The sequence below is a fragment of the Aotus nancymaae genome, unplaced genomic scaffold (genome assembly GCF_030222135.1).
Source record: "Aotus nancymaae isolate 86718 unplaced genomic scaffold, 86718_ANA_hifiasm-v0.15.2.pri h1tg000057l, whole genome shotgun sequence".
In the NCBI taxonomy this organism is placed as follows: domain Eukaryota; kingdom Metazoa; phylum Chordata; class Mammalia; order Primates; family Aotidae; genus Aotus; species Aotus nancymaae.
This window is the reverse complement of record NW_026988471.1, coordinates 26,169,497-26,185,673: the sequence shown is the minus strand read 5'-3', so window position 1 is coordinate 26,185,673 and position 16,177 is coordinate 26,169,497. Positions and strand designations below refer to the sequence as shown.

The 16,177-nt window shown below is 48.0% G+C and overlaps 1 protein-coding gene across 1 annotated transcript; it reads left to right on the top strand.

The window, feature by feature from the left end:
• Positions 1-13,147: 13,147 nt before the first annotated feature.
• PRR30 (proline rich 30) lies at positions 13,148-14,386 on the top strand. Its single transcript, XM_012475351.2, is given in 1 exon segment — positions 13,148-14,386. A coding segment is annotated over 1 exon segment (1,239 nt).
• Positions 14,387-16,177: the final 1,791 nt, after the last annotated feature.

The window sequence follows — 16,177 nt, the reverse complement described above, 5'->3', positions numbered from 1 at the left end:
CTCTAAAACTCCTCATAAAGAAAAGCCCAGAACCAGATGGCTTTATTGGTGAATGCTACCAAATATTGAAATAAGAATTATTTACCAATCCTTCACAAAATCTTCCAACAAATAGGATAGAACACTTCCAACTCATTCTATGATTGTTCCCTGAAAGTACTATATATGTAAAGTGACCCCCATATGCTGAAGAAGCCGAGAAGCCAAAGAAGGCAGACAAATCCAGTTTGTCAGTTTAGGGTGATTTATTAGGGGGAACTTACAGATGGAAGCATGGTGTTGGGTGGCTGCAAGACAGGTAGATGTCTGAACCTCAGCCCCCCAGACTCTGGGCTTATATAATGGGGAAAAATACACACATGGCCTGGAAGGAATGTCTAGGTGGCTGAGAGAAGGGTGCAGGCATCACACCCTATGATGGATGCCACAACATCAAGGGTTGTTTTGGAGGAAAGGCAAAATTTACAATGAATAGGTGTTCCTACATAAATAGTAACACATCAACTATACATTTTGGAGTCATTCCCAGACTCAGGGTTAGTCAGAAGTTACATGACAGATTAGCATTTAAAATACAGTCATTCTTGTCCCCACAATAATGTCAGTTTTACTCTGACACCAAAACCAAAGACCTCACAAGCAAAGAAAACTACAGACCAATATCCCTTATGAATATAAACACAAAAATCCTAAACAAAACACTAACAAACAGAATCCAGTAACATATCAAAAGAACTATACACCATGACTGAGTGAGATTTATACCAGGAATGCAGGGGTGGCTTAACACCCAAAAATCAGCTAATGTTATACATTATATTGATAGAATAAAGGACAACAACTACATAGTTATCTCAACAGATGCACAAAAGCTTTTTGACAAAATCCAATACCCCTTAATGATAAAATCATTCAGCAAACTAGGAATGGAAGAGAACTTCCTCAATCTGATGTGAACCCAATGTTATTCATGTCCAATAGTACCGAATATTAAACGCATTTAATAAAGAGATCTTCCAAATAGGCTTTGTGTGAGCAACATGGCTGTTTATTCACCTGGGTGCAGGTGGGCTGAGGCCGAAAATGGCGTCAGCGAAGGGCGGTGGGATAGGAGTTGGTTTTATAGGTTGGGGCAGATTTTGGGGGGAGGGGGCAGGGGTGTTACGAAGATCAGTTACAGTGGCAGGGGTAGGGGCAAGGAGTATCATTACCATGTTTCATTACAATGGCGGGTGGGGTAAGGCATAAGAGTAGTTAAGATGGTAGGGTGGGGCAGAGGGATAGTCACAGAGGAGGAGCAGTTAAGATGGCAGGGTGGGGTGAGGAGTATTTACATTATCATAGTAACAGTTAAGATGGCAGGATGGGGTGAGAAGCTCAATGTCTGGAGGGGAAGCTCTGCTGGGCGATCAGGGATAGTGGTGGTGGGTGGGTGGTGATCAGCCAAGACTTCAGAACTTCTGGGTCCGGGCTTGCCCATGGAGGTCCGACACCCAAAAGTATCTGAGACAGGTCTCAATCAATTTAGAAAGTTTATTTTGCCAAGGTTAAGGACATGCTTATGACACAGCCTAGGAGGTCCTAATGAAATATGCCAAGGTAGTTGGAGTACAGCTTGGTTTTATAATTTTTTTTTTTTTTTTTTTTTTGAGGCGGAGTTTCACTCTTGTTACCCAGGCTGGAGTGCAATGGCGCGATCTCGGCTCACCGCAACCTCCGCCTCCTGGGTTCAGGCAATTCTCCTGCCTCAGCCTCCTGAGCAGCTGGGACTACAGGCACGCGCCACCGCACCCAGCTAATTTTTTGTATTAGTAGAGACGGGGTTTCACCATGTTGACCAGGATGGTCTCGATCTCTTGACCTCGTGATCCACCCGCCTCGGCCTCCCAAAGTGCTGGGATTACAGGCTTGAGCCACCGCGCCCGGCTGTTTTATAATTTTTTGAGGTGGAATTTTGCTCTTGTTGTCCAGGCTGGAGTGCAATGGCGCAATCTCAGCTCACTGCAACCTCCACCTCCCAGGTTCAAGTGATTCTCCTGCCTCAGCCTTCCAAGGAGCTGGGATTGCAGGTGCACACCACCACACCCAGCTAATTTATTGTATTTTTAGTAGAGACGAGGTTTCACCATGGTTGTCCAGGCTGGTCTTGAACTCCTGACCTCAGGTGATCCATCTGCCCATCTTGGTCTCCCAAAGAGTACAAGTGTGGGCACCCCTGCCCAACTGAGGGAATGTGTTCTCTTTCCAGGTCCACAAGGGGGCATAGTTTTAAGGGCAAGAACTTCCCAGCGCCATGCCCCCCTCCCATTGCTCTCCATCCGGGAGATTTAACCGTTTATGTTTATATTTCGGGGGCTTAACCTTTTATGTTTAAATTTCAGGAGCGTGGGAAGAAACTAAGAGTCAGTCACGTCAGTGGAAGTTCTAAGAAACTCCTTTCATTGGCCCGGGGTATTAGAGAAGTCGGGGGTTCCTCCCAGGTTAAAAGTCCCCTTTTTCCACACCTCTTTGGACTCCGTGTTTGGATCCCCTTCCACAAACACTCTCATGGAAGCTGTTTTTCTCTATCCTGGATTTTCCCTCTGGAGTCCCCTTCCACACTCTCTCGTGGAAGCTTGTCTTTCCCTCCTAAACTCCATCTCTCTCAGTGTGGAAGCTGCTTTCCTCTCCTGGAGTCCATCTTTCTGGATTCTCTCCCTCAGTGTGAGAGTTAGCTGTTTCTCTCTCCTTCTCTTGTTTCTCTCTCTCTTTAAATAAATCACTTCCTACGAACACTTTTGAGTCCAGCATTTACTGTGCACTGCACCGTGGTCCCTTCTCTCATTCTTGAGAGTGCAGGAGACCAAGAACCTGGAGAAAGGTCCTCTCAGGGGAGCTGAAGTCACCCTGAACCCCTGAACCCCAATATAACACCACCACTTTTAAATCTTTGATCAGCCTTTCACTTAATACACAATTTACATGTGAGAAGGGGCTAAAGGAACAGTCACTTAAGCCTTAGTCTGGCTCAGTGAATCTGCATTTTTTTTTTCTTTTTTGAGTTGGAGTTCACTCTGTTGCCAGAGCTGGAGTGCAGTGTCACAATCTTGGCTCACTGCAACCTCCGTCTCCTGAGTCCAAGCAATTCTTCTGCCTCAGCCTCCCGAGTAGCTGGGATTACAGGCGCCTGCCACTATGCCCAGCTAATGTTTTGTATTTTTAGTAGAGACGGGGTTTCACCATGTTGGCCAGGCTGGTCTCAAATCCTGACCTTGTGATTCGCCTGCCTCGGCCTCCCAAAGTGCTGGGATTACAGGTGTGAGCCACCATGCCCAGCGGTGAATCTGCAATTTTACATAAACAACAGGACAGAGCAAGCAAATCAGATATGCGTTTGTCTCCGTAAAATGTAGATTTACTGAGTATGTAGATTTACTAAAAATGTAGATTTACTGATTTGCTTCCCCACTCTTGATCATAGTGCTGTAGCGGATCACTTGAGCCTGGGGAGGCAGAGACTGCAGTGAGCCGAGATCACACCACTGGGATGATGACTTTGAGTTCTGTCCTTTAGCCTGTACCTGAGAAGATAAGCTATCAATTTACATTGCCAAGGTGAAATTCAACAGAACTGTTTCAGGATAAAAATCCGGAGGCCTACAAGGAATTTCCTTGTGGGCAAACTGAAGGAGGTATGTAGCTTTTTAAAAATCTTTTTCTTTTTTCTTTTTTGAGACAGAGTCTTGCTCTGTTGCCCAGGCTGGAGTGCCGTGGTACAATCTCGGCTCACTGCAGCCTCTGCTTCCCAGGCTCAAGTGATCCTCTCACCTTAGACTCCAAAGTAGCTGCGACCACAGGCATATGCCACCACACCTGGCTAATTTTTGTATTTTCTGTAGAGACTGGGTCTCTGTATGTTGCCCAGGCTGGTCTCGAACTCCTAGACTCAAACGATCCTCCTGCCTCAGCCTCCCAAAGTGCTGAGATTACAGGCCTTCGCCAATGTGCTGGGAAATCTCTGCATTTCTTCAGGTCTTCTTTAACTTCTCTCAACCGTGTTTTATAGTTTTCAGTGCACAAATCTTGAACTTCTTTTATTAATTACATTTACTACATTTACTTTTAGGTATTTTATTGTTCTTGATACCATTGTTAAGTGGTATCATTTTCTTAATTTCATTTTTGGGTTATTAGTAGTGTGCAAAAATACAATTGATATATATATATATTTTTTGAGATGGAGTTTCGCTCTTGTTACCCAGGCTAGAGTGTAATGGCACAATCTCGGCTCACCGCAACCTCCGCCTGCTGGGTTCAAGCAATTCTCCTACCTCAGCCTCCCTAGTAGCTGGGATTGTATTCTTTTATTCTTCAACTTTGTTGAACTTGTTTATTCATTCTATTTTTTTTTTAACTAGATTCCTTGGGGTTTTCTTTTTTTTTTTTTTTTTTTGTGGGGGTGGGGATGGAGTCTAACTCTGCTGCCCAGGCCGGAGTGCAGTGGCCTGATCTTGGCTCACTGCAACTTCTGCCTCCCAGGTTCAAGTGATTCGTTCTCCTGCCTGAACCTCCTGAGTAGCTGAGATTACTGGCACCTGCCACCATACCCAACCAATTTTTGCATTTGCAATAGAGATGGGATTTCACCATCTTGGCCAGGCTGGTCTCAAACTGCTGACCTTGTGATCTGCCTGCCTTAGCCTCCTAAAGTGCTGGGATTACAGGCGTGAGCCACCACGCCCCCAGCCTGGAGTTTTCTATACACAAGATCATGTCATCTGTGAGTAGCGATAGTTTTACTCCCTCCTTTCCAGTTTGGATGTCATTTCTTTTTCTTGCTTACTTGCCTTGCTAGAACTTCCAGTGCAACACTGAATAGAAGTGGTAAGAGTAGACATCTTTGATCTCATGGAAAAAAGCATTTTAAGTTTTTTCCAGCTGCACCATTAAGTATGAAAGACTCGTCACACACACACACACACACAAAAAGGAAAAGCAAGGAGGTAAGAGTTGCCAGCGAAAACTTCCTGGGGTAGGGGCAGGGTGAGGGCAGGGTAAAGGGAACTGTTGCCGAGACCTGGGGTCCTGGGCCTGCACATACACGCCCCATGCCAGGGACTGGTTGCCGGAGGCATGGGTCCGGGTTTCGAGAGTCTAGGGCCGTGCGATCCAGGGGTCAGTGGCCAGGTGCGGAGGTGGCGATGCCACCGGCCTGCTGGAATGTCACCCATGGGAGGTGTGTGCTTGCAGGTGCAGCCCGCACAGGTCTGCCAAGGCAGGAAGAAGTGGGAGTAGGAGAGAAGAAAAGGAAGGAGGAAGACGGTTCCCAGTGAATTCTCCAAAACGAGCAGAGGGAGCTAGGGAGCCACCTGGGAAAAGCCAAAACCAGCTTATGGGGAGGAAGAGACGGGTTCTGCAGTGTGGAAGAAACTGTCAAATCAAATACAAATCACCTCTGGAGGAGACAGCTTCTAGAATGGAAACTGGTGGATACACAGTACCTTTTTGATGCATTTGACTGTGGACTCATGGAAACATTTTGCATAACTTAAAAAAAATTAACTGCAATTCCTAAAGTTGATACCTAACAAGAAACTCCATATTATGAACCTTTGAATCTTAACTCAAATGAAGAAACAGAACAATTACAAAGCAATTGCAATAATGTGGGCAGTGACTGAATATTTATTAAGGAATTGTACATTTTGTTGTAATTATGCTACTGTGATCTTAATTCTTCAAAAGTCCCTTTTTAGAGATAATTTCAGAAATATTTGCAGATGATATCTGATATGTTGAATTTGTTTCCAAATAATTTGAGGGAGAGGGTGGAGATACAGATAAAACATAATAGACTACCATCTAGTAATTATTGAAGCTGGCTGGTGGTATGTACAAGGGGTTTCATTACATTATATTTTTATTTCTACTTTTGCATATGTTTGACATTTTTGAATAACAGAATTATTTTCTTTTTTCTTTCTTTCTTTTTTTTGTTTTTTTGAGATGTAGTCTCACTCTGTCGCCCAGGCTGGAGTGCAGTGGCACTGAGGGAGTAGACCCTTAATCACCCTTAAGCATCTAAGACCATCCCCACCTTGACTTCCACACTGCATTTCAATAGGAGAAGTAAAGGCTGGCAGACCGGGCACCACCTTAATCGCCTTTCTATAGATCACAGGCCTAGTGTGGAGGAATCTTTCTGGAAGGCATTGTTTTTACTTAAATAAGATCAAACCCCCACCTAAGTAACTGTACCCCACGCCTACTCCATGGCCTAAGACCCTTTCACGTGTATATTCTAGAGTTGTAAGCCCAAGACCCTTTCACATGTAGTTTCTAGAGTTGTAAGCCTTTAAAAGGGCAGGACTTTCTCTGTGAGCTTGAGCTTGGCCATTAGGCAGCTATGCCGCCTTGCTCCCAGCTGAATAAATCACCCCTTCCTTCCCAGTTCCGTGTTCCAGAGGTTTGTTTCTCGCAGCCGTTCCTGCTTCAGCATGGCTCACTGCAACCTCCACCTCTGGGATTCAAGTGATTCTCCTGCCTCAGCCTCCCAAGTAGCTGGGAATACAGGCGCGCACCACCACGCTTGGCTAATTTTTTGTATTTTTAGTAGAGATGGGGTTTCATATGAATGAGAGATCACCAACCGCAGCCGGGCTGAGGCGGACAGCGTATACCAGATCAAGTATGAGGAGCTGCGGACGCTGGCTGGGAAGCATGGGGATGACCTGCGGCATACGAAGACTGAGATTTCCGAGATGAACCAGAACATCAGCCAGCTCCAGGCTGAGATCGAGGGCCTCAAAGGCCAGAGGGCTTCCCTGGAGACCGCCATTGCTGAGGCTGAGCATCACGGGGAGTTGGCACTCAAGGATGCTCATACCAAGCAAAAGGAGCTGGAGGACGCCCTGCAGTGGGCCAAGCAGCACATGGCGCAGCAGCTGCGTGACTACCAGGAGCTGATGATCGTCAAACTGGCCCTGGACATCGAGATCGCCACCTACCGCAAGCTACTGGAGGGCGAGGAGAGCCAGCTGGAGTCCAGGATACAGAACATGAGTATCCACACGAAGACCACCAGCAGCTATGCAGGTGGTCTGAGCTCTGCCTATGGGGGACTCCCAAGCCCCGCCTCAGCTATGGCCTGGGCTCCAGCTTTGGCTCTGGCTCCTTCAGCCGCACCAGCTCCACCAAGGCTGTGGTTGTGAAGAAGATTGAGACCCGCCATGGGAGGCTGGTGTCCGAGTCCTCTGACGTCCTGCCCAAGTGAACAGCTGCAATAGCCCCTCCCAGCCTGCCCCTCCTGAGGCTGCCCCAGAGCCCAGGAGGGAGGCCCCTGTGCAGGGGAGCACAGGGAACAGGAGATCCACCTGACGCTCAGCCCTAGCCCTCAGCCCACCCGCGGGGAGTTTACTGCCTGGGGACCCCCCTTGCCCATGCCTCCAGCTGCAAAACAATTCAATTGCTTTTTTTTTTTTTTTTAGTCCAAAATAAAATCTCAGCTAGCTTGGAAAAAAAAAAAAAGAAAAAGAAAAATTTTGTTTATTTATTTATTAAAAAAATTTTTTTAAAGACAGGGTTTCACCATGTTGGTCAGGCTGGTCTTGAACTCCCAACCTCAGGTGATCTGCCCGCCTTGGCATCCAAAGTGCTTGGATTACAGGCGTGAGCCACCGATCCTGGCTGCAAGAAAAAATTTAAATAATATTAAATTGAGATGTGGTCTTTCCATGTTGCCCGGGCTGGTCTTGAAATCCTGGGCTCAAACAATCTTGCCTTAGCCTCCCAAAGTGCTGGGATTATAAGCATGTGCCACCCCACCTGGCCTACATTTGACTTTTGATTCAAACAAATTGGTAAGCATTTATAAGACAATAAAGGATATTTAAACATTGACTAGAAATGTATATTTATTTTAGGTGTGAAAAAATTGTGCTTATGATTTAAAACAAAAGAATTCAATTTTTCGACTGGGCCCGGTGGCTCATGCCTATAATCCCAGCACTTTGGGAGGCCAAGGTGGGCAGATCACAAGGTGAGGAGATTGAGACCATCCTGACCAACATGGTGAAAACCCTACTTTACTAAAAATACAAATATTAGCTGGGTGTGTTGGCACGTGCCTGTAATCCCAGCTACTCAGGGGGCTGAGGCACGAGAATCGCTTGAACGCAGGAGGCAGAGATTGCAGTGAGCTGAGATCGCACCACTGCACTCCAGCCTGGCGGCAGAGCAAGACTTTGTCTCAAACAAACAAAAAACGTCGGAGTCGTGGCATGATCATGGCTCAAACTCCTGGGCTCAAGGGATCCTTCCACCTCCCCCTCCTGAGTTGCTGGGATTACAAGTGTGAGTCACTATGCCCTGCTCAACTGACTTTAAAATAGAGAGATTATCCTAGATTATCTGGCTGGGCCCAGTGTAATCACAAAAGTCCTTAAAAGTTGGAGAGGGAGGCAGAACAGTTCAGAGTCAAAGAGAGATGTGACTGTGGCTGAATGGTCATAGAGATACAAGGATGCTGGCTTTGAAGCTGTAAGAGCGGGACCACAAACCACCAGCAGATGGAAGAGGCAAGGACGTGTACTGTCCTTACAGCCTCCAGAAAGGAAGGCAGCCTGCCGACATTTGGATTGTTAGCCCAGTGAGACCCATGTTGGACTTCTAATCTAGAGAAGTAAAATAATGAATTTGTGTTGTTTTAAGCCACTAGGTATGAGGTAATTTGTTATGGGAGCAACAGGAAAGTAATGACACTAATTAACTGATTTTTTCACAAGAGTGCCAAGAAAATTGTATGGAGGAAGAAATAGCCTTTTTGTTTTGTTTTGTTTTTGAAAGAGGGTTTTCTTCTTTGTCACCCAGGCTGGATTGCAGTGGCACGATCTTGGCTCACTGCATCCTCCAACTCCTGGGCTCAAGCCATCCTCCCACCTCAGCCTCTCAAGTAGCTGGGACTACAGGAATGCATCACAACACCAGGCTAATTTCTTTCTTTTTTTTTTTTTTTTTGGTAAGATGGGTTTTACTATGTTGCCCAAGTTAGTGGAAAAGTCTTTTCAACAAATGATGTTGGGACAACTGGATATCCACATACAAAAAATTAAGTTGAACCTCTACCTCTCACCATATATAAAAATTAACTCAAAATGGATCGGGTGTGGTAGCGCATGCCTGTAATTCCAGCATTTGGGAAGGCCAAGGCAGGAGGATCCCTTGAGCTCGGGAGTTCAAGGTGGCAGTGAGCTATGATTATACTACTGAACTCCAGCCTGGGTGACAAAGCGAGACATTGCTTCTTAAACAAAACAAAATCCTTCAAAATAGTAAACTTAAATGTAAGAGCAAAAACTGTAAAAGTCTTAGAAGAAAACAGAGCAAATCTCTGTGACCTTGGGTTAGGCAATGGTTCCTTAGACAAGACATGAAAAGCAAGAAAGAAAAGCTAAAACAGTCCGGGCGTGGTGGCTCAGGCCTGTAATCCCAGCACTTTGGGAGACAGAGGCTGGTGGATCATCTAAGGTCATGAGACTAGCCTGCCTGACCAGCATGGTGAAACCCCCTCTCCACTAAAAATATAAAAGTAAAGTAGCCAGGTGGTGGCGGGTGCCTGTAATCCCAGCTACTCGGGATGCCAAGGCAGGAGAATTGCCTGAACCTGGGAGGCAGAGGTTGCAGTGAGCCAAGATCACACCATTGTACTCCAGCCTGAGCAACAAGAGTGAAACTCTGTCAGAGGGGTGGGGAGGGGAAGGGAGGGGAGAGGAGGGGAGGGGAGGGGAGAGGAGGGGAGGGGAGAGGAGGGGAGGGGAGGGGAGGGGAGCCTGCCAAGGTGGCTCATGCCTGTAATTCCAGCACTTTGGGAGGCCGAGGTCGAGACCAGCCTAACCAACATGGAGAAACCTTGTCTCTACTAAAAGTACAAAATTAGCCAGGCGTGGTGGTGCATGCCTGTAATCCCAGCTACTCTGGAGGCTGAGGCAGAAGAATCACTTGAGCCAGGGAGGTGAAAGTTGCTGCGAGCCGAGATCGTGCCATTGCACTCCAGCCTGGGCAACAAGAGCGAAATTACTCGTCTCAAAAAAAAAAAAAATAGGTCACTGAAGTTGGTATACAACCCCCCACTGCTAAATGTGATTGGCTTTTAAAAAGATAGCCTAGGCCGGGCGTGGTGGCTCACACCTGTAATCCAAGCACTTTGGAGGCCAAGGCGGGCGTATCATCTGAGGTTGGGAGTTCAAGACCAGCCTGACCAACATGGTGAAACTCCGTCTTTAAAAGAAAAAAATTTGTCTTATTTTTAATTTAAAAGAATAAATAAATAAGATAGGCTAAAGATTTGAATATACAATTCTTCAAAGAAGATAAACAAATATCCCATAGCACGTGAAAAGATGCTCAACATGATTAGTTATTGGGAAAATGTAAATAAAAACCACAATATCATACTGTTTCACACCTACTAGGATTGCTAAAATCAAAAAGACAGGCAACAACATGTGTTGGTAAGGATAAGGAAACATTGGAACCCTTATACTTCGCTGATGGGATTGAAATTGGTACAGCCAACTTGGAAGACAGTTTGGTAGTTCCTCAAAATGTTAAATATAGATTCGTCATGTAACTCAACAATTCTGCTCCTACGTATCTAAAGATAAATGAAACCATATGTCCACATAAAACTTATACAAGAATGTTCATAGCAACTCTATTCATAATTGCTAAAAAGTAGAAATAACCAGGCTGGGCACGATGGCTCACACCTCTAATCCTAGCACTTTGGGAGGCTGAGGCAAGGTCAGGAGTTCAAGACCAGTCTGGCCAACATAGTAAAACCCCATCTCTACTAAAAATACAAAAATTAGCCTGGCATTGTGTTGTATGCCTATAGTCCTAGCTACTCAAGAGGCTGAGGCAGGAGAGTCACTTGAACCCAGGAGGTAGAGGTTGCAGTGAGCTTAGATGGTGCCACTGCACTACAGCTTGGGCAACAGAGTGAGACTTCATCTCAAAAGAAAAAAAAGGTACAAAGAACCAAAATGTCCATCAACTAATGAACGGATAAACAAATATGGTATATCCATACAAAGGAATATTATCTGGTAATAAAAGGGAATAAAGCAATGATACATGCTACAATATGAATGAACTTTGCAAACATGCTAAAAGAAGTCAGATGCAAATGAGTGTATATTGTATAATTCCATTTATATGAAATGTCTAGAATATACAAACCTATAGAAATAGAGTAGATTTGTGCTTTCCAGGGGCTGGGGGAAGAGTGGGGACCAACTGCTAATGGGTACAGGATTTCTTTTTGGGGGAACAAAAATGTTCTAAAATTAGATTGTGGAGATGGTTCTACAACCCTGTGGATATACCAGAAGACATTGACTTGTACCCTTTAAATGAGTAGATTGTAAGGTATGTGAATTATATCCCAATAAAATGGTTAATAAAATAGTTATTAAAACATATGGCTGAGCACAGTGTCTCACTCCTGTAATCCCAGCACTTTGGGAGGCCAAGGCGGGCAGATCACGAAATCAGGAGATCGAGACCATCCTGGCTAACGCTGAAATCCCATCTCTACTAAAAATACAAAAATTTAGCTGGGCGTGGTGGCTCGCACCTATAGTCCCAGCTACTTGGGAGGCTAAGGCAGGAGAATTGCTTGAACCTGGGTGGCGGAGGTTGCAGTAAACTGAGATTGCACCACTGCACTCCAGCCTGGGCGACAGAGCAAGACTCTGCCTCAAAAAAAAAAAAACAACAACAAAAAGCCATATATAATAGGTATATCCCAAGGGGATATAGGTGTGGTGCATCAGCTCAGCCCAGACAAGCTGTGTGGATGGGGAGAGCAATAGATGAAGGAGGCGGTTGGAGCTGTAAAGTGTATGGCCCAAGAGTAGAGGGGCTTGAAGGAGAAATTGAGTGCACTGAAGAATTTTGTCTGCTTCACAGTTTTATCCAGGGCCAGCCTTTGGATGACCTCTGGAAGAAGGTCCCAGAGCCTTCTGGGAGGAGATTCTATGATGTCATCACCTGACCTTTGTGACATAGGCACATGCTGCCAGGGAGAAATCAACTCAGGGAATTGGGCCCCCAGCTCCCATTGGGGGTGGTGACCCTGGTGCCATCCCTTAGACAAAGTCCCAGTCTCCCAGAGGCTTTTACCAGCTGGCCCCATTCCTGCTGCTGCTGGGTATAATAAGCCATCTCCACCTGGGCCAGGGTGAGCTAGAGGACATCAGCATTAGGGGCGACAAGGGGTCAGAGGAACCAGAGTGGCAGAACACTGGGATGCTTGCAGAACCCCCACGTCAGGATTAGGAGAACAAAAACCTGTACCACAGGCTTCCGCCTGGCTGAAGGAGGACTGAGGGCAAAATTCAGGGCTCAGACAGAAACCCGGGTTAGGGTTAGATGCTGGGAACAAAGAGAGGTGTAGCCACCATTTGTTGACTCTGCTCCTCTCGCCCAGATCCTCTCAATGCTGAAGTGCCTGTGAAACACAGCCCAGAGGAATCCTCATTGGTAAGAGCTCCCAGCACCAGAACACCTCAATTCCTGTTCCCAGCTCAGCCCCTATCCCCCTCTCCCCTCCTCCAACTCCATCCTACTCTCCCTTCCTCCTTATTGCTCTCCTCCCCACTTCTCACCTTCCCTGGAGCATTCTGCTCGTTCCTTTGATCCCAAAGGTGACATGGATTTAAAATCTTGGTGAGTTCAGCCTGGAATTGGGGACATGAGGCAGAGCTGGAAATGGACCAATTCTCCCAACGTCTTCGGCTCTGTCTTTTCTCTCCAGGTCCTATGGGCTTTGTCTTCCTCTCTGCCCCACCAGATAATTGCTGCTGTCCCTCAGCTCCCAAGAGGCAGCTGTGATTCTCCATCCCCGCACATCCCTCACCAATGGCTGACTGCAAAGACTTGAGAAGTCAAGCTGAGTCCCATACTCCTGCTTGAACACCCAGAGAGCCTGGTGCTGGAAGGCTGGCCTGCCACCAGCACCTGCACCCACACCAGGCTGGAGCCATGCTCTGCACACAGAAGGTGGCCTTGATTTCTCAGGCACAGCTGACCTCAGAGATACTGGTCCTGACTCTGCTGGGTTTCTCGTCCCTGGTCTTGTTGCCCAGTCCCTTCTGGATTCAAGGCGATGTTGCCTCGAAACAAGGACCAGGTGCTGCCACAGAACTCAGTGCTCTCTATGCACCCGCCTCGGGACCTCTCATAACTTGTGGACTCCTCTCCTCACAACCTAGAGCCTCTCTCTCCCCATCAGTCCCTCCCTTCCTCTCACCCACCGTTCTCTTCCACTCAGTTCCATCCCCCGTCCTCACCTTCACCAGCATCCCCCTCTCCTGGCTTCCAATTCGGCTCTTCTGCCTCAAATTCTGACTTAGCTCCACATCCCTACTCTCTCTTTCTCCCACGTTCCCCCACTCTCTTTCACCAGAACCACCTCTCTCTCTCCTGTCCACGTTCATCCTCTCCCTTGAACCACTGGCTGTACCCCTCTCCTCCTCAGAGCCCCTCCTTCTCTCCCTCCCAGCCCCAGAACTCCTCCCTTCCCCATTCACAGTGCCAGTCTCCTTTCCACCCCGAAGACCTGCCTAACTCCACACTCACTTCCCCAAGCCCCAGCCTACCTTCTCATAGGCTCCACTCTAACGGGCAGACATGGCACTGGCATCAGTCCAGGGACACCGGGTCCGGGTCCCCTGGGGTGGTGGAGAGATGCGTGCCAAGCGAAAAGGATCCTGCACAGTTCAGGGACCCAGGGGCCCTGGCCCAGGCCCTGGTGGTCCATCTGGGGCACCGCCGCATCACACACGACCTGCGGCTACTGCTTTTGCAGCGCCTGTGGCTAGGCAGAGCTGGCCAGGCCCCAGTCGTGGAGTACCCTGTAAGCCTGGTGTGCCTCCAGCCCCGCACTCCCTCCTGCCCCATGCCCAAGTACAAGACTGGACCCCGGCTGCCTGCCTTCCCCCAACTACAGCCCTGTGTGCAGGGCCAGGAATCTGGGCCACTTCAAATAGGCATCGGCTTCGGCCTCCGCCTACTTCGACACCAGGCCAGGGCCTTGCATCTGCTGCCAGAAAAAAGGCCGAAGGAAGTAGGGCCTCAGGGCGAGGCTACTCAGGACTGTGGTCATCCATCGCAAGCATCTCAGCCTCCAGCAGCTCAGGCCTGGGCAGACCCAGCCCCAGGCACATCCTCCCAGACCAGGAGCTTCAGGTCTGCAGGCCCTCAACCACCGAACTCCCCATCATGTTTCTCTGGGCCTCTACCTCGGGCACCAAAACAGGCCACTACCTCCCTGAAGCCCAGGCCTGGCCCTGCCCCAAAGAGGCCAGTTTCTCTGGAGCTCATTCTCCAAAAGTCACAAGTCTAGTTCCAGAGCCACAGAGGCTCCCTGGAGCACCCCCTCCAAACGCCACTCTCCCAGCCAGGCCCCAGATCTCAGGGAGTGCCCGAGATACCCTGAAGGGCTGGCTGGCTGGAGGTCACGTGTGTTCTCCTGCCCTGAACCCTGGGAGCCCCTTGTGGAGTCTCCTTTCTCCTGGCTGAAGAGGACCAAGGGCACCAAGGCCCCATTCAGCCTTCTGTGTATCTAACAAAGTCTGGCCCTGTGAATCTTGTGTTTGTGTCCTGCTGAATCCACAGAATGGGTGGCTATAACTACAGGGGCGCCAGTCCCCAACAAGACCCTTGGTTGGGGGGGAGTTGGTTCATGCCTATAATCCCAATACATTGGGAGGCTGAAGCAGGAGGATCACTTGAGACCAGGAGTTTCAGACCAGCCTGGGCAACATAGGAAGACCCGCTCTCTCCAAAAAAATATATATATATAAAAAAATTAGCTGAGTGTGGTGAGGTATGCCTGTACTACCAGCTACTCAAGAGGCTGAAATGGGAAGATCACTTGAGTCCAGGAGTTCAAGGTTGTAATGAGCTATATCATGCCACTGAACTCCAGCCTGGGTGACAGCAAGACCCTGTCTCAAAAAAAAAAAAAAAAAAAAAAAAAGAGGCAGGGTGTGGTGGCACACAACTGTAATCCCAGCACTTTGGGAGGCCAAGATGGGTGGATCATGAGGTCAGGAGTTCGAGACCAGCTTGGACAACATGGTGAAACTGTCTCTACTAAAAACACAAAAATTAGCCAGATATAGAGGCAGGCGCCTGTAATCTCAGCTACTCAGGAGGCTGAGGCAGAAGAATTGCTTGAACCCAGGAGGCGGAGGTTGAGTGAGCCAAGATGGCACCACTGCACTCCAGCCTGGGCGACAGAGAGTCTGTCTCTTAAAAAAAATTAATAAATAAATAAATAAGAAGAAAGAAAAAGACCCTGGAGTATGGTGTCAAAGGAAACAGAAAGACCAGAAGAGCAGGTGCCATGTATCCAATGAGGACAAGGGACCCACAAGGCCTAGGGACTTGAGATGTGCAGAGGACAGATGGGTGTGGTGGCTCATGCCTGTGATTCCAGCACTTTGGGAGGCTAAGGCAGGTAGATCACAAGGTCAGGAGTTTGAGACCAGCCTGGCCAATATGACAAAACCCCATCTCTACAAAAAATACAAAAATTAGCCAGGGATGGTAGCAGGCACCTATAATCCCAGCCACTTGGGAGGCTGAGGCAGGAAAATCACTTGAACCCAGGAGGTAGAGGTTGCAGGCAGTCGAGATCGCATCACTGCAATACAGCCTGGGCAACAGAGCAAGACTCCATCTCAAAAAAAAAAAAAAAAAAAAAAGAGATGTGCAAAGGACTGGGCCAGGCCCTTCACACATCTAATTCAACTCGGGGGGCAGATATTGGTATCCCCAAAGATGCAGACACTGCACCATTCCTCTGGGTGCACCTTACATTAATGAGGATGCAGGAGGGGTGTCTCCTTGCAGGGAAGGACATCCCTCGAGCTCGCTCTCAGGAGTGCACAGAGGTCCTCATCAGAAACCCGAGGGTGCCCTCAGGAGGATGGAGTGTCAGGTGCAGAAGATAACTGCCCAGGAGCTGAAATGCCCCCTCTGAGGCCAGCAAAGCAGCTAGCCACCCACCAAGCCACCAGGCCAAGAGTGTGAAACCCTGCGAAAGGGAATGGCAGACACCGCCCCTGCCTATTGTGGGGAGGTAGGTGTTAAGGATGACAGAGGTTCCCCATACGACGAAGTGATGTAT